Raw genomic sequence first — 20,893 nt, forward strand, 5'->3', positions numbered from 1 at the left:
CAATCATTGTAGAATAACAAGAGACTATCTGATATGACAGGTGTTGTTTCTGGTCCAATCAGCACTAAGGGCAGGTGATGCAAGAGCAGTGGGCAGTTATTATGTCTGGGACTGAATACAGAGTGAATGCTGCAAATAAGGGGATTGGGCAATATGTTAGAATTTCCAGCCAGCCAACATCAGTCCTACAACCAGCGACTGCCAATGTGTTTGTGGAGGTGTGTGCGTAGTCACCACACTAAACAGCTGTCTAACACTATTTGAGAAAGAGCTGGATGGTGTCCTTTGAAGGACACCTCAGCTTGCAGTTTCAAAATCACTGATTTTCACTATTTTCCCCATGAGAGCTACACTAACAGGACAAAGCCAACACGGGGGCCAGTTTTATCACAGAATAAAAAAGTGCACCTTTGATTCAAAATCTAAATGAATCTTTACTGCCAGTGTACATCACACTATTGAATGCTGCAACAGTCAAACTCTAGTGCTGCTATGCAAGTGTGCAGCAGTCTGGTGACATACTCCAACCTTTTACAAATATAAATTCATCTCAAAACTTTAGTAAAAGGATAAGAATGTGAACAATTTGCAAGTTTAGAGGTCCTTTACTAGCTAATCTCCTGCCTGCCAACATAGATGGATGTTCCAGCCTCCTCTGGCTGCTACAGTATTAAATAGTAAAAGATGGGACAACCACAAACTACAGTTAATCTACCATACTTGAAGTGTGTATTATGTATTGGCAGACACTAAATTTTAAATGACTCATACCAGGAGTAAAAGAGAGAACTTGATTGGGACGCCCCTAGCATATATACATACAATAAAGCCTTTGTGTACTATTTTTATCAATAATGTATATTGGCTATATTATCATGGTATTATTAGCTGCCATACAAGCCATGGGGTAAAGCTTGGTGCACTGATTCACACTGAACAAACAGGTGGGGATGCTATGCTATTAAATGATTATGGTGCACAAATGCACATACAGTTTTTGGTCCAGTTTCAAGTATGATTTATGAAGTGAACTTGCTTTTTAGCACCAATCAATCCGACAGCAACTATAGATCTGCTGCAAACCAAATGGACCTCTTAATTATTATTTAGTCACTGCTCCATTTTGTTAACGATGGATATCAGTACAACAACAACATTTATAATATGGTCCAACTCCAACTGTCAGTTTCTATTAGCACACTCTTTAAATTTTACTTTACAGTTACAATTGTATACTGATTTGAATTTTCAAAGATGAAGCCCATTAAACTAGTAAAATATAATAAAAAAAAACTGTTGACTAAGTCAGTCAATCTCCATTAACCGATGAAGAAGTCTATTTGGCTGTATTTTTGTGAAACTGGCAGCATGAGATGTAACTCAAATCAATATACAATGCAGTGGTCCCATTCAAACTGATTCAAAACTGCCTTTATGTGCCCATGAGATTATTTGTTCAATGCTTCACTGAAACCCAACATCCTTAATGTTTCACTGAAAGAGAAATCTGCTTTCAAAACTTCATCTCATTTAATGGCCCATTTTATTGATTCATGTATTATTCCTGTTCCTTAGATACCGACTGAGCAGACCATAATGCAGTCACAAGACATGTTTACTTCACTCAAGAGGCACTCTGGGTTTTCTTTTTGTTGTTTTTTTTTTTTAAATGAAAAACATTTCCCTGGATATCTTTTGATCTATCAGCCCTGAACTTCAGTGTCAGGTTTTCAAAGGCTTTCGGGGTAATTAAGAAGTCACTAATTGAGGCTGAAGTAGAAGAGTTAAGGAAGATTTAGGCAAAATTTAAATGACAAAAAAATCCATTAGAACAACTTGGTTTTGAAAAGCATCGAATCCATAAACTTCACAGGCTGAATACTCTACAAAAAGTATTTTGTCATTCTTCTTACAAAAACTTGCATCAACAGTTTTTTTTTCAAACACCTGCTTAAGTACAGTTGCAGACACTTGGCAACGTTAGCGCTGATTTGGAGTTATCTGTGTCCATCTGGTGAAATCAAAGCTCGTGTGAATAGGAACTGCTGTTGGACCATGTTATGCATGTTGTTCTTGCACTAATTTTATTCCCTCACAAAACCAGAGAATGACTAAATGACAGCTAAGCCATCCTAAGTAGTTGCTGTCCTATCGATTGGTGGTATAAAGCAACACCAATCAATTATATTTGCAAAAAGAACCATAAACTGTATGTGTAGCTGTGCAATCTGATCACTTGACAGCATATGTCCTCCCCACCTGTTTGATCACTAATAATTATACGGTAATGCAGCCAATATGCGTAATTAAAAAAAAAAACAAAAAAAAAAAACTCAAACCAACTATGCTAAGCATACACAAGATGGCAGTAGAGGCTACAAACATGGAAGTGTCACAGCCTGCTCAAGACCTTTACTAAGTGTCGAGCATCACAATAGTGCTGCTGGACAGGTATATTAATGTAGAATAATTAGGGGTAATTATATGCTATGTATAAATACAGCTCACCACACTATAAGCATGCAACCTTTTCTCACAATACCCGAGCTTTGACTAAAAGTGAATAAATAATAGTAAAAAAGGTACAAACTGCTGCCTGCTGCCAATCCAGAAACAACGCACACTTGAGTTGTACTGTTTTATTTAGGTTACTGCAGCATCTCATGCTAGCTAGCGTCTTGAGCAAAGACAACAAAAATGGATTGATTTGATTTTTATTCATCTTCAACGGACCCAAACACTTTTCTGTACACTGGAAAGAAATGTTTTTTGGTTTCAAGTAAAGCAAGCTGGAGTGTTATTTAATAAGCACAATTTAAAATTTTTGTTCAATTTATTCATCTGGGAGCGAACTACAAATATAACATCAAGTCAAGAAAACGCATACTGCTTCTGCTCATGCCAGTATTATGAGGCAAGCCGGCTTTTATTAGGATAGTATTTTCTGCATTATAAGGTATAGGTCGATTTGCTTAATGGTTGGGGGGGCTTTTGGAGTTTTGTTGTAAAAGTAGTCCTACCAGTGTAGCTCTCAATCAACATGCCCTTCCTGTGATGCCATTGGACTCTTTTTGGAATAATGTTGGACAGCTGCACACGATGCACACACAAGTTTGGAAATATATTAGCAATCACCTGCTGTTGGACCATGGTCACATTCTGGACTGAACAGTGTCTGTCGCCTAGTTTAGTCATACCTCCTTATCCTAGTTTCCACCAGCTCCAGAGGGAAATATATGGCTCTTTAGCTGCTAAATGCTCCATGATGTTCACCAGCTAGTTGCTCATTTTATCTGTCTGTTGTTTGGTGCTTGGCAAGTTTTATACATTCAGTTTGTAGGAGCTTTTTCACAGACAGATGCCTTTTCTCAAAAGGACAATGATAAAAGCACTGAGACTGAATAAGTGCTGCTAAGACGCAGGCTGTAAAACCAAATCACAGATGCTGTAAAGCACTTTGTGGAGCTGAAGGGGAACTGTAGAGTTCAATAACTGTGATAATTCTCTCTAAAGTTGTCAGTTATAGGCAACCATTTCATACTGCACTTGGCCATCTAATCCATTTTTAATCTAGAAATATTTTTGGCATTGATTTTAATACTTGTACATAAACAGTAAGACACTTTGACGTATAACTGCATGGTAAGTTCAACTTGGCCAGAGCTGGCAGCTGACAGCAATAGGCAGCATGTATGGAAATGAGGTCTGCGATACTCACACGAAGGCTGCCTTGCCCTCCTCCAAGTTGTGCCCTTTTGTCCCTGTGCCTGATTTGCCGCAGAGACACATGATGAGGCCACATTTGTTGACAAAGTAACAGGTGACATCTACAGCCAGCAGCAGGAGTACAAATACTACAACAAGGATCCCTGCCCAGAGCATGATGCCCATGGAGAGCGCAGCCTCATCACCCATATCTGCCAGACAAGAGACAGGAGAAGGGAGAGCTCTGAACAACTTCAGTAGGACAAACATTTATAGGGACAACCACAAGCAACTAAATCAAGTACTGCTATGTTGCTGTAACCACAAGTACTTTCTTAAAACAGAAACGACTCACCTGCTTTGAGCACTGACACGTTCTAGTTGTTTCAGCATGACTTTTGATGATGCGTTTGTGTTGAATTATTTATACAGCTTTATTTTAAATATGAGGCTTGCTGAGTAATTTACATGCAACCGGCTGTATTTAAAAAAAAAAAAGCAAATATATATTTATATATTCAACCCATTTATTTGGTATTAGAAAGAAAAGCAAACCAAAGCTTACAGTGTGTTGCAAGTTACCGAGACATGCAGGATATTTTGTGGACAGAAAATGAATGTCAGCTCTTTTCCAGATATCACAGAAAAATGCGATTTAACTTCACTGTGTCAAGTCCATTTTGAATATAGCAGAAAATTGCACAACTCTCTAAAATAGCTTCTGTTACATATATTACACACACATGACTCTGTAGATACCAGTGATTAACAGGTAAACGAGGTCTGCTAGCTACTAAAATGCCGCTGAGTGAGGCACCCTCCAATTATAAATGTAAAAAAACAACTATGTAATTCTCAATGACATTTTATAAACATTACATGCATGAGAAATATCTGGAAATTCATCTTAGTAATCTGCACAAAAATAAGTTTCCTGATGATAATTCTGTATATAGGTCGTCAATATTTGCCAATATAAACATTACAAACATTTGTTTTTCAGTTAAGTGTTTCTCTGCTCAACAATGTAAACGTTAATGTTACAAACCCTTACCGCACATATGCAGAATTCTGTGAGCCATTAAAGGATATAATACAGTGTTTATGTAAACGGAGAGGTCCAGCACTCAGCCTTCACTCTGTTCTAAGTGCTATGTTTTTAAAAAATAATCTAATTTCAATTCTACTATTGTTCATCGCTTTAAACTGGCGCTCCTCTCTGCTGTCTAGTGCTGATGACTGGCTGTGCTAATGCTGAGCAGAGTGAATCTGTGGGAGGCGGAGGATTTCCACTGCCTTTGGTTCAGTGCGTCTGTCTGGTCTCTTCTGAGGCAACACGGCACCCTTTTCTCACCCATAACAGAGACACATCTGTCAGGGACAAAGTCTGTTTTAAGGAGTGAAAGCGTCCAGAGAGACAGCCAGGCCAGAGAAAAGGCAAGCTCTCCTCTACAGTTACGTGAATTCCCCATGAAAACTATGAGAGCAGGAGCACAGTGATGAAGGACAAGATGAGTGATACCAAAGTGCATGTCACAGATGAGCAGCCCTGAGTGGCTGGGGGTGGGGACAGCACAACCCAGACCACACCAAAATGCACACAGGTCGGGACGAAAATGTTCACGTGGTCCACCACACCAATGTCCAGGACCAGGCAAGAGAGCAGGAACATTGAGAGAGAGAGAGAGAGAGAGAGGATAGGGGAAAGAGAATAGAGGAGGGGGGGAAATGAAGGGAAACAAAGAGGAAAAATAAGAGAAGGGTGGGGAAAACAGAGGAAGAGAGAAAGTGAAAATGTGTCAGGTCTGAAAACCAAAAGTGAAAAAAAAAAACGATTTCTTGCATTGAGGGAGGAAAAATACAGCAAAACATCAAAGCAAAAGCACAGCACAAAACGGGAAAACTACACCATGTTGACTAGATGGTGACTCAGTGATGGGTGAGTGGAGAATGCTTTAGTTTGGAAAATGAATTAGAAAAAAAGTGAGAGGGAAGACATTATGGCCTGCTGCGACGTTTCAGCGTAGCACTCGACTCGACTCGTGTCTAGCACCTAAAGGGAATCTGACAGGCTGTGTGGGTTTTGCACTGTTAGTAAAAATGCTTCAGCTGCAGTTAAAACCTCAGTGAGCATGTTAATCAGCGGCTATCGGGGGTCATCTGAAAGGCTCCTTCCAAACAGAGGCAAGCTGTCCACTCTAACTGCTATTCTAACAGTAAACAAAGCTAGAGAGAAACTACAGTCATTCAGACGAAATCATTTCATCCTCTGTGGAATGTGCCTGTCCCAGTTCTGTGAGCACAAACTCAAGCTCATTTAGCGAGTGCTGTCAAAACTTTAAAGTGAGAAAATTCAGCCGGAAAATCATTTTTGGCTCACCGCCGTCCAGGAAATCTATTTTTCGTGTAGATTCATTTAGTTGTCATTCACCTTTCAGAGCTCGAGTGTTAAAAATAGAACATGACGCTTTCTCAGCTTTGAGTTTGTCTCCTCAGTTTTCTGGCTGTTTAGTTCCAGTTTAGTGTGAGTGGCCTGAGGGAGGGTACCTGGGATGGCTTCTGGCTGCGAGGACGTCCTGAAGGACATGGTTGCTGGCCGGGACTTGCCCTTCTGATTCTCTGCCACCACAATGATGTCGTACTCTGTGTCCCACTCCAGCCCACTGAGAAACACGTAGTCACTGCCACTGGGCAGCCGGATCTCTGGTTTCCAATCTGACGCTTGTATCTGAGGACACAGAAAAACATACAGTATGTAGATTCAGGGCTGCCACTAACAGTTGTTTTCATTGTCAGTTAACCTACAGTTGATTTTCTTGGAAAGAGAAGACTCAAGGTGACCTTTTCCAGGCCATAGTGACATCTTCCATTCGCTTCAAATCCAGTGATTTTTAGTTAATGTTGTAAGACAAAGAAAAGCAGTGAAGTGTGAGCTTTGAGAGGCTTGAATCATCACTATTTTTGGTATTTTTGCACAATTGAACATTTATCAAAATAGTTGCCTATTTATCTTCTGTCAGTGAATCAGTAGCTAATAATTTCAGCTACATATTCTGAACAAGAGGGCTTCAACGTGACACAATTAAACTGCAATTTTTTTTAGAAGTTCTAAAGATTTTGCAAGCTTTGTTAGAACTGTAATTGGAGCTAAAATAAAAAGTAACTACACCGCTTTTTGGTTTTTGAAGACATTTCACCCCTTGTTCAGCTCAGAGCTAAAGGATAACGATGTCATGTCCCTGATGACTCAGGACCAACACAGAAAACCCTCATTATGGCTGCAACTAATAAATTATATTGATGATTAATCTGCCAATTACATTCTCAATTACCAGTTGTTGACGGATTGTTTGGTATATAAAATAGTGACCAATACCCATAACGGTATCCCAGAAACACCAAAGATATTATTTTTACAATTAAAATGCTTTAAATAAAAGACTAAAAGCTGAGAAGAGGTTTTGGAATCTTGCAACTCTTTAAGTGCTCCAATCACAATACTCACTGGTTTATAACGAACAAGATAATGTAAGATGGGAGAGCCACCATCGTCCTGCTTGATCCAGCTGACTTTGAGGGAGTTGCCTTTAGGCTGAAGATCCCCTTCCAGTTTAGGAGGATTGGGATTCCCTACAGGCACAAAAGAGCAAGACACAAGTTATATAAACACTTGTTTAAAAGATGCAGAGAACTAGTGGGTTACTTTGTGGGAAGAGACTGAGTCACTTCTGTCAGTCCATCTTTCAGAAATTGTGGAGCAAAGAAAAAAGAAAACCTTCATTAGAATTTAAAAGAAAGTCTAAAGTTTGAATATATTCGCTCTCCTTGTTGTTGTCCTTTTGGGTCCCTTGACCTCCTTTGATTGCTCGCCTCGAGATGGTTTGTCTCAAGTTGCACTAATTAGAAAATGACACACAGCCTCATGCTTATCTGATTCATCTGAGTTGCTGTGCATTGCTGCTGTTGCTGAATGACATTCAATTGGCATAAAAAATGCTGAATGACATCCCACCAGTGTCACACAGGGCTTCAGGGTAAAGAGTTATTCCTCATTAACTGAAATGTTTATGTAGGATTTGCATTTCACAGCACAATAAATGGGTTTGCCTGTAAATATAACCACTGGGTGGAACACAACACTAAGCTATGTTCTGTCTTAAACAGATAACTTAAACTAAACTAGTAAGACTGATTTCTACATCAATGTTATATTAAAAGCTTAACATCTAATTGTTCTCCTCTGATCTGTGGAGTTCCTCAACAGTCAATCCTTGGACCAGCACAGTCAATTTAAAATTAATTTGCAACTTGAAGCTTAGCAGTTGTTTAGCAATGCCACAACGATATCCAGCTTTATATATTTGTGAAACCTAAAGAAATCCGAAGTTAGGCCATTAAAGAGATCAGTGCCTGAATGCCTTAGTTTTCTGCAGTAAAACTAGAACAAAACTTACATCTTTTGTCATTTTGTTCCAAATGAAACGCTTGAAATTTAACAGCTAACGTAGTTTGTCTGTTTTCTAACTCAACCCTCAGGGTCATTTTGATTCCCAATTCAATTTTGAGAAATGTCTTTGGTCATTAATTCAGTCCTGTTAGTTTCTTTAAATCGATAAACATTGCCAAAGTACGCAGCTTGTCATCTTTCTAACAGCTCACACTAATCATCCCTTGTTTTGTCTCCTCACATTTTAACTATTAAACTGCACTGTATTGGATTCTTGTTAAGGCCGGGAAGCTGTAGCACTTATTCAATTAGTTTAAATTCTGCTGCATGAATGCTCACAACAGTACAACTCTGAGGCAGTATTGACCATGCTGGCTTTCTACCAAATTATGGACCACCTTCAAAATATTTTCTATTACTTTTAAGGTATTATACAATTTGGCTCTACCACATACAGAAGTGTTGCTGATCTCACACAGGTCCACAAGACCTACAAACACAGACTCCTGCTTGTTCACACCTTTAAGTTCAAGATTAGTGTTTGCAAGACTGAGCTGTACAGACTCCTTGATTATGGAGAACTCTCCCTGCAGGAGTCATATCAGCACACATAGTGCTTGAAATCTCATTTCAAGACCTACTTATTCTCAAAAGCATTTTATTGATGTGCCCTCGCCTCGGTATGTTCATCTTCTTTAACAAATTCTGCTCGTCTTCAACTTAAATATTGATTCAGATGGGTTTTTTTTAAACTTCTTTTCATAAATGTGAATCACTGAGTATCCCTGGTTTAGAAGTAAGTAACTGGCTGCAACTAATGATGATGGTTATTATAAATGAACCTGCTGATTATCTTGCTAAGTCATCGTTAGATGGAAAATGTCACAAGTTCCCAAAGGGACATCTTCAAATGTCTTGTTTTGTCTGACCAACAGTCAAAACCCAAACAAATTCAGTTTAAAATCATAAACAATAAGGAAAACATTCATTTTTAGGAGCTGGAACATTGAACACTGACCACTGAAACAACTGCTGCTTGGTTTTATCCATTAATCACCTCCTAAAAACCACTACTAGCATACTAACAACAAGAAAGCTGTGAGCATAGGTTAGTGTTTAGAGTTTTAATATTTTTGTCTCTCAAATGTCTGATAATATCAATTAATGTTAGTTGTATTAACCGGCGATGCATGGAATTTAGGCTAAGATTAATCGTGAAAAACAATATGGAAAATGTAATGTATATAGCAGATTTAGCTCTCAGCATGAATATGAAACGTTCTTGATTGAAAACCAGAGTAATCTACTGGAAGTATTTTGTGGGTCGGTGGGAGGATACCGACTGTGATAAGAGGAATCTGTTTATTACACGCTTGACTTGTAGTAACACATCCTATATGTAAAGACACAGCAGCCGCCCCGGTGGCAGGCTATCAATACTATGCAAGTGATGCCGATATTAAACACTCTTTACCGTTACATAATACCACGAGGACAGCTCTGGCTCTCTCTCATTTATCCTGCTGAGGCAAACGTCTACATGACTGAGTAATGTGTTACATGACAGCAGAGAAGCAAATAAAGTGTTGTTTAATTGTGGGGCTCTTCAGTTAACGGTTTGGAATCTTCTTTCAAGAATCTGCAACGGCGAGTTACCTTCTGCAGAGTGGAGGGAATCGTCAGCACCATGCAAGCCCAATAACAGTCACAGTCACACGAAATGACATGTGAGTGGTTGAAAGAGGAAGAACATGAAAGACATAAACAGGCAGGAAAACACAGGTACAAGTAGAGGACAAAAATTGAAGAGACAAACTAAAACAGAAGGACAAGGATTCACAACGAAGCTATACATGCTGGTAAACTACACAGGAATTCCTCTGTGTCTTCATGTGAAAAGTGCAGCAGAAATTTATCAGCTTCATCCTCCTGACTTGAGAGACTTTAAAATGTTCAAAGCAACTGTCTAATCAATGCTGGAGGATCTAATCCAAATGTCAACATTCCCAAACTACACCAAATAGCTCAAGCTGGAGGGGAAATGTGTAGCGTTTGAAATGCAGAGATTTGGCATTGATTAATAATACTGTTGTTACACTGTGAATTAATTCAATTTAATTATCATACTTGGATAATTCGGCTGTAAACTCATGAAATGTAAGCGAAATAAAATCTAATCTGTCCGTGTAGGAGTTTGCAGTGATGAGCAGGACATACAAGGTCACAGTTTTGCGATGCTTTAAAGTTATTACAAACGCTGCTAATCAGTAGGGGTGACGGGGTTATCCTGGAGGGAAAGAAACAGCTACAGCAGTAAAAACTAATCTTCTATTATCCCCACTACAGAACAAACCTGTGTCTTCAGCGAAAAAATGAAAAATGCCGTCTAGGGACATAAAAGAGAAGAAAGGCAATCAGAATCAGTTGTCTGCACAGATGACCACCTGCAACTCTGCAATAATACCTCAATGAAAAATTTAAGAAGACTAATTTCTAGCAGACTGCTCGAGGAAAAGAAGGAAAAACAAAACATTTTACTGAATAATTGTCACATTTAGGGTTTGGAAGGGACAAAACCAGCCCACGTGAAACCGAAAGACACTTTCAAAGGTGGCATGCAGTGAAAAATGTGTTTTCTAATCATATTTTATGAAACTATTTCAGCAAATCCACTCTATTAGTTTTTAATTACTTACTGAACAGATAATATTTGCTCAGTGCAATAAAAAGCTATTACAAAATGTGACAAAATGTAAATTAATTTCATTTTGTTTGATGTCTTAGTTCAGATATTTTCTGAAAGCACATTTCAATCATTAGGGCTATTTCTGTTCGTCTTTTTTCTGATTTAATTTCTGAACAGCATTCTAAACCACCTCATACATATTGCCAATGCAAAGATGAAATTAAACTGCTCAAAAGGCTGAGCAAAGAGAGGTGAATCACTTACTTTTGTAAGTGTGGCCTGATGGAAACAACAGACAGATGAGAAAATGGATTTAAAAAAATGGGTGATTACAATGAAAATGTGAGATGATCAGCATGCAGACATGAAATCGCTACCCTAAACACGAGTAGTGCAACAGAAACATACATTCCCAACCAACAGAGGGCACTAAGAACTAAATAATAGATTCAGGATTCATTGCAAGGCTGGTGGGTATAAAGGCAAGAAATAACAACATAGTTTACAAGAAAATTATGGCATAATGAGCCTGAAACGATGCTGTAAAACAGGAGACTTTCAGCAACTGTGCAGATGGGTGTGAGTGAGACGTATATGATGAAATCAGTAGGTAATTCCTGACTAAAATAGCAAGCTGCTTTTTGAGAAGTTTTACTTTGTGACTAAAGTGTTGCAGGAATTCTTCAACATCAAGATGTCTCTCCATAGAAAACCAAGTAAACTAAACAACGAGGAGGTCAGTGCGTTAGTTCTTGCAGCTAGAAAATAACTTGGAAGAAGACAGACTGAGGATGAAAAGACACAGTTGGAAGCTTTTGAGCCGCTGAACAAACAGTCATCGGGCTGATGCGCTTCTCTTCAGAGTTTTTATAGATTCACTTCAGGTAATATGCTTGTGAAGACAGAGGTCAAAAAAGGAGCGATAAAAGCTTTACAGTGTGCTGTAAACTGTGCAGCATGTGCCACTTACGAACAGGCTCCGTCTTGAAGAACTCAGCAGGACTGCTTTCACCTTCACCCTTGCCGTTGATGGCTGACATCTTCACTTCATAGCCCGTCTCTGGCTTCAGGCCTGTGATTGTCGCCTCACCGATGGAGCCTGTTACAATATCAGAGGCAGAGCAATCCCTGTTCAGAACACCTTGATGATTCTGATGAGTGCTTAAACAAACACAGCCTCTGTTTCAACAATACATGCATAATTAATTCCATCACAAGCAAACACTGATTAGCTCAATTCTGATTTCATTCCAACAATGTTTAAACAAATGATTAATCTATTTAGAGATGGTCTAAAACTGAGCGTACACAGAAATAGAAATAACAGCTGTTTCAAATTATCTCGCAGTGTTAAATCTTATATATAGATCACTTTTGACATTAGGATTACCTTCCACATATCATTACTCTTGCCTATTTCATCTGTTAATGTGATGGATTTATTTATTTATTCATTACTTAATCTTGTTTCATGATTTTCCTGCAGATATAAACCTGTACCTATACAAAAGAAAACTTATCTGCCTTTCATGCAGGGTATCTGCACTTCTCAAATAGTTTTTTTTTAACCAATTTAAATATATTTAGATGTAAAAAAATTACTGATGTGGCAATATATTTCAAATAAATTGCATTATAAAAATGAGTATATTTCCATTACTGATCTATACCTAAAAATGACAAGCACATGAACAATTCATGCAAACACCTACTTTTACTAATTTAGTTAGTTTCTAATAAGAATGTGTTTGAAATCCTTCTTCTTTCCCAAAAAAAGCCATCGCCATCATTCTTGTCTCCATGTGAGTTATTACCGTCTTGGACCTCGATGACTTTGTGCACCCAGCCGCCCCTGCCGTGCATCCTCCACTCAGCTCTGTATTTCAGCACAGGAACGCCTCCAGTGGAATCAGGCTCCCCAAACTGGATCTGTGCTGTGGTGGAGAAGGGCCTCACCTCATCGATGGATGGAGGTGACGGAACCTCTGAAGGGAGGAAATGCGGTGCAGTTACAAGAAAAACTCTAAGATTGCAGCACACTAGCGCTGTCAAACTCTGTTGCTCCATTACAGCTACAGACTGAGCTCATGGCTCTTAATAGCTCCAAAATGAAGCGAGAAACTGCTTCATCTTGGCGAAAAATCCATGATTTATGACAGCACAGCCGTATCTTTTGCGCAAAATGGTGCATAGGCTTGACATTCTTTCAGAAAATAAAAGGGTAGGAAAAAAACTTTTAAATGGTGTTAAGACCAATGGATTCAAGTGCAAGCTTTTCCCAATTCAGCCGTTAATGATGATAATAAGTGTGAGCAGCTTGCTTGATGTTTCAAAAAGCAAAACCTTCCAGAGACTTTAAAATCTGATAAACGTTTGAGCTGGAAAAAATGACTTCAGATGCATTCAAACACTTTGCAGTCAGCTAAGCACAATGTAATGTTTCACTATAATGTAAATATCTGCAAACTGTCAACAGCAGGTATTGGAGATTATGTGAAATCTAGTTGAAATGAAAGACTTTCGTTACTATACTTGCTGTAAAGTTTGGAAATATCTATCTCACCTGTGATGTAGGCAATTAATTTACAATTTGTTCTTCATCTACATTCCTCCTTTGTCAAATTTAATGAAAAGAAGAAAAACAACCTTATTCTGGTAAACACACCGCTGCACGCACTATTTTAGAGAAAAGTACATTACTTAAAGCATTTAACCTGCCAAGATTGTCCATATGCAGGCACTGGTGGCTGTTCGGTATTCACATACTGGTGTAAGCACAGTTCCTTTATTGCATCACTTTGATCTTTGAAATGAAAAGGCGCACTGTAATTACTGTGGTTGCCTCTGTTCTGCTCTGAGTGAAGAATGTGGTGTTTTCAATTCATTTACTTCCGACTGCGGCCTAAGAGTGGCATTATCTCCCAGCTCTCTGTTCCATTTGCTTAATGGCTGAGTATAGAATCTGTGGTATAGACAGGTGGTAATCTGATGTTGCTGCAACTTTGATAAATTGCTTGCTACTTCATTTTACACAGTGAAATGTTGGAGATGCAAAATAATGTATACAGTTTTAGATTTCTTTTAACCTTACACTATGTGTACGGCTTAGATCTGCAACAAACACAGAGAGGGAACATTAAATTATCTCATGTTGGTTACGCTACCTTTTCATCTAAATCTATCATCCATGTAAACAAACGCTGCTCCGTGTAATCTCACATTGTAGTAGATGTTTTGGTCTAATGTGTTTTAAGTATGGGTGAAAAATCTTTTCCTGAAGCCCCGAGCCAGAAAAAGTCTCTGCCTCACTTTATTTAATTTGTGTGCCATAATTAAATTTGCCATAACTGATCATTTATCCTTCTTGTGCAAGCTTTTAAGCAGTTATTGAATCACGTACGTCATGCATAAGACTCCTCCTATCATCAATAGTCCTTCAAATTTTGATTAGGCTGACAAAACAGCCACAGGCACTGTAAATGCAAAGTAAGAAACCTGAATCACAGCATCATCACTGACCAGCCTGAATGAGCAGGAACTCCTTGGACTCTGTGCCCATCTCATTTGAGGCGGTGCAGTTATAGCTTCCAAAGTCATTTTCAGACTCTGGGGTTATCTAGAGAGGGGGAAAAATAAAGCAGTAAATATATGAAGGGCAGTGTACCAAAACAGATGAACAAACTTGTGTGTCAAACACTCTGAAGGTGACCTTTTTGTTTGTCCATTAGAGTGGCCTATTTTTATTTGTTGCTGTGAGCTTTCCTGCTGCTGAATTATTCATGAGATTTTTTTCCACAATGAAGCTGAAAGAAAACCCTTCACTTCAAGTGTATGCTCATTAAATCTTGATGACACAGGGGGGTGCGTGTGGGTGTGTGGGCATGTGGAAGAAACGTGTGTATGTGTAGATTAATTTTATAGAGTATAAATCGTAATTTGACACGAGCATGTACCTGCAGGTAGCTGGCTGAGGGACTTCTGAAGATTTTAATGTTGGTGGTATTGGAGTTGGGGAGCTGCAGTCCATCTCTCAGCCACACTATAGATACATCACTGGGAAAAGCCTTGACTTCACAGCTGATATTGACAGGATTTCCCTCCCAGGTATACATAGCCACTGTACCGTGGATCTTGGGGGCATCTAAGAAGGAAAAATGCATTGAACACACACTTCCTTCCAAACCATTTCAGTTTTGTTATAATAGTGGGTGACAAGCAACGCTGATGTTAAAGTGACTTCTACAATAGTGAACTCAGCTTGTAGGCTTAAGTACTTAGAAAATGTTAGAAATGAAGGAAATACTCACAGCGGACCTCCAGATAGGCTGTTTGATAATCCTCTCCAATGGCACTGCGTGCTGTGCAGAGGTATTGACCAGCGTCTGTATACTTGACATACTTCAGAGTGAGGGAGGACACACGGGCATCACTCCTCACCACTACATTTCCATCCAGGCTCTAAATGGCAGCAGAAAATGGCTTGGATTAGAATAAACAGACCGTTCAAATCAATTTTTTTCCATAGCCATATTGCAAATTTACATATAGAGACAAACACTTTCTGCACAAAGATGTGTGACCTGAGAAAACAAAAGAACTCAGGAAAGCCTGCCTTTAATGAAACAGGCACACTGTGCTCCGAAAAGATGTGGAAACGTAAGGACACAGTTGACATTGCAGGGGAGCGTATCAATAATTGATGTCAGAAGGTACTAGAAACCATCCAGTGCTTTTCACACGGAGGGCTTACCAACTTGTGAAATATGCTGATGCATGACAGAGGACAGCAGAGCATTGCCTTACGTGCCACGCCTGCACTTTTACACTGAAGACATGACTTAGCATCAATGCACACAGTGACATCTTTCAGTAAAATAACACGTTCAGTTAATTACTTGTGGCATTTTGTGGAGTATTAGGTTTGTAGTGCTCTTTGAACCTGTATTCAGCAAATGCCCCAGTGATGAAGAGCACATGCCAAGTCACATAGCATCTGAAAACAGGGAAATAAAAACAGACAGCTGGCTAATGAGATGTGTAAGTGACCTTCCTTCTCGAGTTGTACGTGGATTTATTAACTTGATATGCAGCGTTACAGAATTCGGATGTATGTAGCTTCTTCAGGGTCAACAACTCTGTGTTGTTGTGGTTGTACTTGTCAGTTGACACTTAGTCTCACATGGCCAGACCTTTCTGCAGCACGTAATGAACTAACTGCCACTCAGTTATCACTCTGCTATTTCTTTAAACTAATCGTAATTTTACTGGACAGAGCTAAGTGAAGGATGCAGCTATGGTGCTTCCTCAAAATAGTAATGTTGGAATCATTTTGGTTCAACATTTGCATACAGTGAGGCCAGCACTGTTATTAATACAGCTACTAAAAAAAAAAAGAGAGAGAGTTAGGCTACCTATAACTGCATATTCCAAATACGCTGCAAAATCTGAAATTTACAATGTGGTAGGTTGCTAGCATTGAGGTGGTAGTTTTTTTTGTGTGTTTTTGTTAAACTAGCATTGAGACAGTGGAAGGGGAGGAGAAAGCCCTATAAAATGTACCAGCAATGGCAGGTTTAAACCTGCAATCCATACCTGGTGATTCAAACTATGAGACCTAAACTGATAGAGTGTAAAGTTTCAGAGAAGTCGAATTTGTCCTTTTAAACAAACACTTCCCCCAACAGGAAACTCAAACTCATTACTTTTCAAACCATTTCACCCTGAATTTATGGATTTGGGACATGCAAATGTTGTTATACAGTAAGTTTTGTTGTTTTTGTGAATTGTCTCTTTGTCAAGGTGTTGCAGAGCTGAATATCTAAGGCTCTCTTTTGGCTGCTTTCATGGCTTTGATCCAAGCTGCAGGCAAAAACAATGACCGAATGCTTTTACACATATTGAATTAGGGCCCAGTCTGGGCAGCCATGTAAGAGAAACCCTCACTAGTTTGTGTTCAAATTCAATAGACAAAGCACGTCTGGGGCATTCATTATGCATAGCGGGTAGCAGGACCAGGGAGACACTTACATAACACACTACCCTTTTATTCTGACCCCTGTGCAGAAAGCATTCTCACTCGACCCCTGTGGTACTGCTTCTGACTCTTCCATCTGTGCAATATGACACACTACGTACAACCATGAAGTCCTAGTCAGTAAGCTAAGTTCAATATTAAGCCCCTTTTAATTTTGTGCTTCTACTTTTTGGAGAGCAGCATCAAAATGTCTCCAAAACCAGAGCGACATATGGACAGGTTCTCAGGGGTAACAGCCTCCCATTTTTAATATGAAGCCTGTAATGAATGTCATTATCTACCAGAACAACTGTATGTGTAGCGATTCACGCATGTTTTGTAATAATGGATTTTTCAGTATAAATTCACAATGCAGCATATAGTGGCTGTGACAGCAGAGCTCACCAACAGATTATTCTGCTGTACCCACAGAAAAAAGAGACACTGAGGGAACATCAGAGCATAAAATTTAGATTACATTTAGGACATATTAAACTCATGTCTCGCCAAATATTAACTGGCCCTGCATACAAATGTGCCTTCCCTTCCGTAGCCTGTCAAATGAACACTCAGCTGCCTACGCATTTGCAACAAACATGCTCAGCATGCTCATAATGCTCCATGCTCATACTCCTCCCCCTGTGTGATTTATAATGGGATGTCTTGCAGAGAGATACACACTTATCAATTCAGAGCGCAGGTGAACTTTAAAACCATATCATTATGGCAGAAAGAGAAAATTATTATTGCCTGATCCATTAATGTAAACCAGTGCACTCAAGACCTGAAATCACAGATGTGCTGCAAATATGCTGCTGAGATGTAATTTGTGAGGCCACAGTTAACGAGAATACAGTTAATAAAATAAGAAAAAAAAACATCATGTAACTCTGTTTCCAAGTCATGTATGTGTTCCTATTTGAGGGACAACTGGTGACTGAGGCCATCTTTCTTTAAAAAAAAAATAAATAAATAAAATGAAAAGCTTCCAGAGGATAACTCGGATGCGGTGAGCACCTTCATTCAGGTTTAATCAGCTGATCACTAAACCAATTGTTCAAAATGATTAATTTTAGTCATACTTTCAAGGTAAGAGTATAGAAAAAGCCTAGGCAGAAAATCTCAGATTCATCACTTAGACAGCTGATTGCTCTTGGTGCACAAAATATCTTAGTGCAACCATGTGTAAATCATAGTTTTACACAAACCTAGTAATTACTGTCAGCATGTGCTTGATGAGGAAGCCTCTTTCTCTCCCGCTGTAGTGAGCAGTGTGTGACAAGTTTTGTTTTTTTTATACTCTAAACTTTCTGCAGGTGTTACTGATGAATACAGATCAGCTGCCAATATTAATTAAATATTGGCAGCTGACATTTTACGTAATTAATACAGAAAATGTGAATATAAAAAACCCATTCTCAAAACTATTAGAGAAAGGAGTGACAGGAAAAGACCAATTCTCTTGATGTGCATTGCTCCCTGCCATTTGAAAATATAATGAGTACGACTATTTGAGGAACCAAATGGACTAAAAATACACAATCAGTTGTATAAATAACAATGGCAACCCTAACAGGAGATCTTGCACTTAAAACAGGGATGGACTGATCATCAATGACATACTTTGTAAAAGCACGAATTTCTGAATCTGACCCAGTTCTATTCTCGGGACCAGAGAACTGCCTTCAGCACTACTTTTGGAGATGACAAAGTGGCAAATCTCACCAATTTTCTCACATATATAAAACACATATTCGATAGTGAATTCAGTTGAAGATGTAGCTCATGTGGGCAGCTTTCTCTTTTGTCAATTTTCACATTCTTTCAGTTTCAGTCTCTTGTTCTCACATTCTTTGTTGAGGCACAAAGGCATCTTTCATTTCTTCTTACATACATAATAAGTCCAACAAATTAGACTTAGAAACTATATACTGATGTCAAAAATGCACTTTGAAGTTAAGATTTGACAGTAGGCTGAGTGAAAGCCAGAGATGTGGGTGGATGGACAAATATCTAAGAAGACAGGATCAATTTCTGAAGTAGACAAACTAACAAATTGCATCTAACTAAAAAATCTGATATGTTCAAAAGTCTTGTAATAACTTATGTCCAGGGATAGGATAAAGGTCTGAAAAAAACAGGCTGAATTTTATATGGAAGAAGTTATGCAAAGTCAGACAGACTTCCACTGGCCTGTTTTGCTACTGCGTCGTTCTCAGAATTTATCCTCTCCCCAACCCTTATTTGATCAAGAATTTTGATCTGCATCCATCCAGAATTGAATTAGACTCCTGGCATGAAAGATGGATGGGTGTAGGAAAAAGTCATGCATTTAGAATACCTTGTGTTGTTCAGGCCGAGTCCATGACGCCTGTAGAAGACAGAGAGACAACAAACAAAAGGCAGAGCAATTCTTAGAAAGCAATCCTCATCCTGGCAAAGCTGGGAAGCTGCACACTGCATGCAAGTATTAAGTGTCCAGATTATTTTCTGTGCATCCACAGAACCTGAGCTGAATGTATGAATTTGCTAAACGTCTGCTGATACAGTAAGAGGTATGCCTTGGATTTCCTTGCGAGGGAAGCCAATTATGTGACAACAAGAGTTTTCTTAAAGCAGCAAATGTTTGGCAAACTTATTTTCTGCTCTGAACACAGTGGAACAACAGAATTAAGTCTATTGGTGTCACAATCTCACAAATGTTTACAGATAAGAAGGTTATTGGTTTATCAGGATAAGGTGACTCCATTACACTGCTTCACCAGAGATGTCAGACTTCTTTGGTAAAAGTAGTACAGCAAGTATTGATTCACAATCCATTTCTAAGAGCTTAAAGCAGTAATGTGATTATAAACCCCAATAAAATGGACTGGGACTGTTGTCTTTATCATGAATATAAAAAGCCTTTCCTGCATCTAGAAACAATAGTTAGTTCCCTGGTCAATCAAGTGATTGAACAACTCTTGAAGCAATAAAGGGGTTTAAAAGAAGCAATTCTGCTGCAGCTCTTCCAACACCCCAAGTGACACCTGGAACTAAATCTTTGCCTACAGGTGGTTTGTGTTGTGAATGTTAACAATACTCGTGCTACAATCTCAAATTAAGTTGTTTTTTTCTCTTTTTTTTTTCTCATTGTATCCAGTGGCTGAAATGAATGACAAAATGTGGTTTTCGTGAATGCAGAATTTCACGATAATGATATGATGCCAACTCCTACTATCAGGAGACAGGCATGCTAGATTAGTAATTTTTTTTGTGGTATATTAATAAAAGCATATTAACTGACTAACTAGAGATCAGTTTTCATGACTTTGTTCATCACATAGTATTCTCATCACATTTCAATTTTCATGTTTGTCTCATATATATTTTCAGAAAATAATAGTAGTTATTATTATAAAACCACTCAAAGCTTATCTGATTCATTGTTTGACTGAGATGAAGATCATTTTAACATTTTATAATGCCGTATCATCAGTTATTAAGAAAAAAACATCACCTACATCAAGATAAACAAGTGATTATCATCATCATGTTGGTCTAATACAGTCAAACATCTGATTGGACACAGAACTGTTTTAGACCATAGCAGATAAAATCCAACCCAAATGCTTTTAACTGTAGGAGACAACATGCTACATCAAGTTAAATCACAAGACACTGAAAAGCCATACTCCACAAGACAGAAAGCTTTTTAGACGGCATGCTCTATGGATTTCATGATGCTGCAGAGAAAGTGTTAAGCATGACGATGAGATGTGATGGCTGACATAGCGAGAAAAGTATCCAAGCGTAACAGGCAAATGATAAACAGCTATTTCATTAGGTGCAACAGCAAGAAAATGTCAAGTAAATGTATGCAATCTGCTGGAATAATTGTAGGTCAAACCAGTGAATCAAACCATCAATGTTCACATCTAAAATCCCCCTAATATTAACCTCTCATAAACCATGCAGAAAGCTTCTAAAGGAGATCTGGTGTGTCTGAAATCATCTGACTTCACAACAGCTAAGTACCCAGTATCGGTAATGAATCATCCTT

General features: G+C 38.7%; 1 protein-coding gene across 8 annotated transcripts in view; it reads right to left on the bottom strand.

Annotated features, from left to right (window-relative positions):
• ncam1b (neural cell adhesion molecule 1b) overlaps positions 1-20,893 on the bottom strand; it is a 78,422-nt gene that overhangs the window by 5,888 nt on the left and 51,641 nt on the right. For 5 of the 8 annotated variants that reach the window (XM_055012018.1, XM_055012017.1, XM_055012020.1 and 2 more), the window contains 9 exons: positions 19,193-19,222; positions 15,146-15,296; positions 14,792-14,979; positions 14,358-14,454; positions 12,653-12,823; positions 11,809-11,937; positions 7,211-7,335; positions 6,253-6,433; positions 3,719-3,917 (listed from right to left, as the gene is read on the bottom strand). In XM_055012018.1, coding sequence (XP_054867993.1) covers positions 3,719-3,917; positions 6,253-6,433; positions 7,211-7,335; positions 11,809-11,937; positions 12,653-12,823; positions 14,358-14,454; positions 14,792-14,979; positions 15,146-15,296; positions 19,193-19,222 — 1,271 coding nt within the window. Of the gene's footprint in view, positions 1-3,718; positions 3,918-4,210; positions 5,263-6,252; positions 6,434-7,210; positions 7,336-11,808; positions 11,938-12,652; positions 12,824-14,357; positions 14,455-14,791; positions 14,980-15,145; positions 15,297-19,192; positions 19,223-20,893 lie in introns of those variants that run through there. The other 3 variants (XM_023276894.3, XM_055012019.1, XM_023276895.3) reach the window with 3 other exon arrangements.

The sequence above is a fragment of the Amphiprion ocellaris genome, chromosome 7, assembly GCF_022539595.1.
Source record: "Amphiprion ocellaris isolate individual 3 ecotype Okinawa chromosome 7, ASM2253959v1, whole genome shotgun sequence".
NCBI lineage: Eukaryota > Metazoa > Chordata > Actinopteri > Pomacentridae > Amphiprion > Amphiprion ocellaris.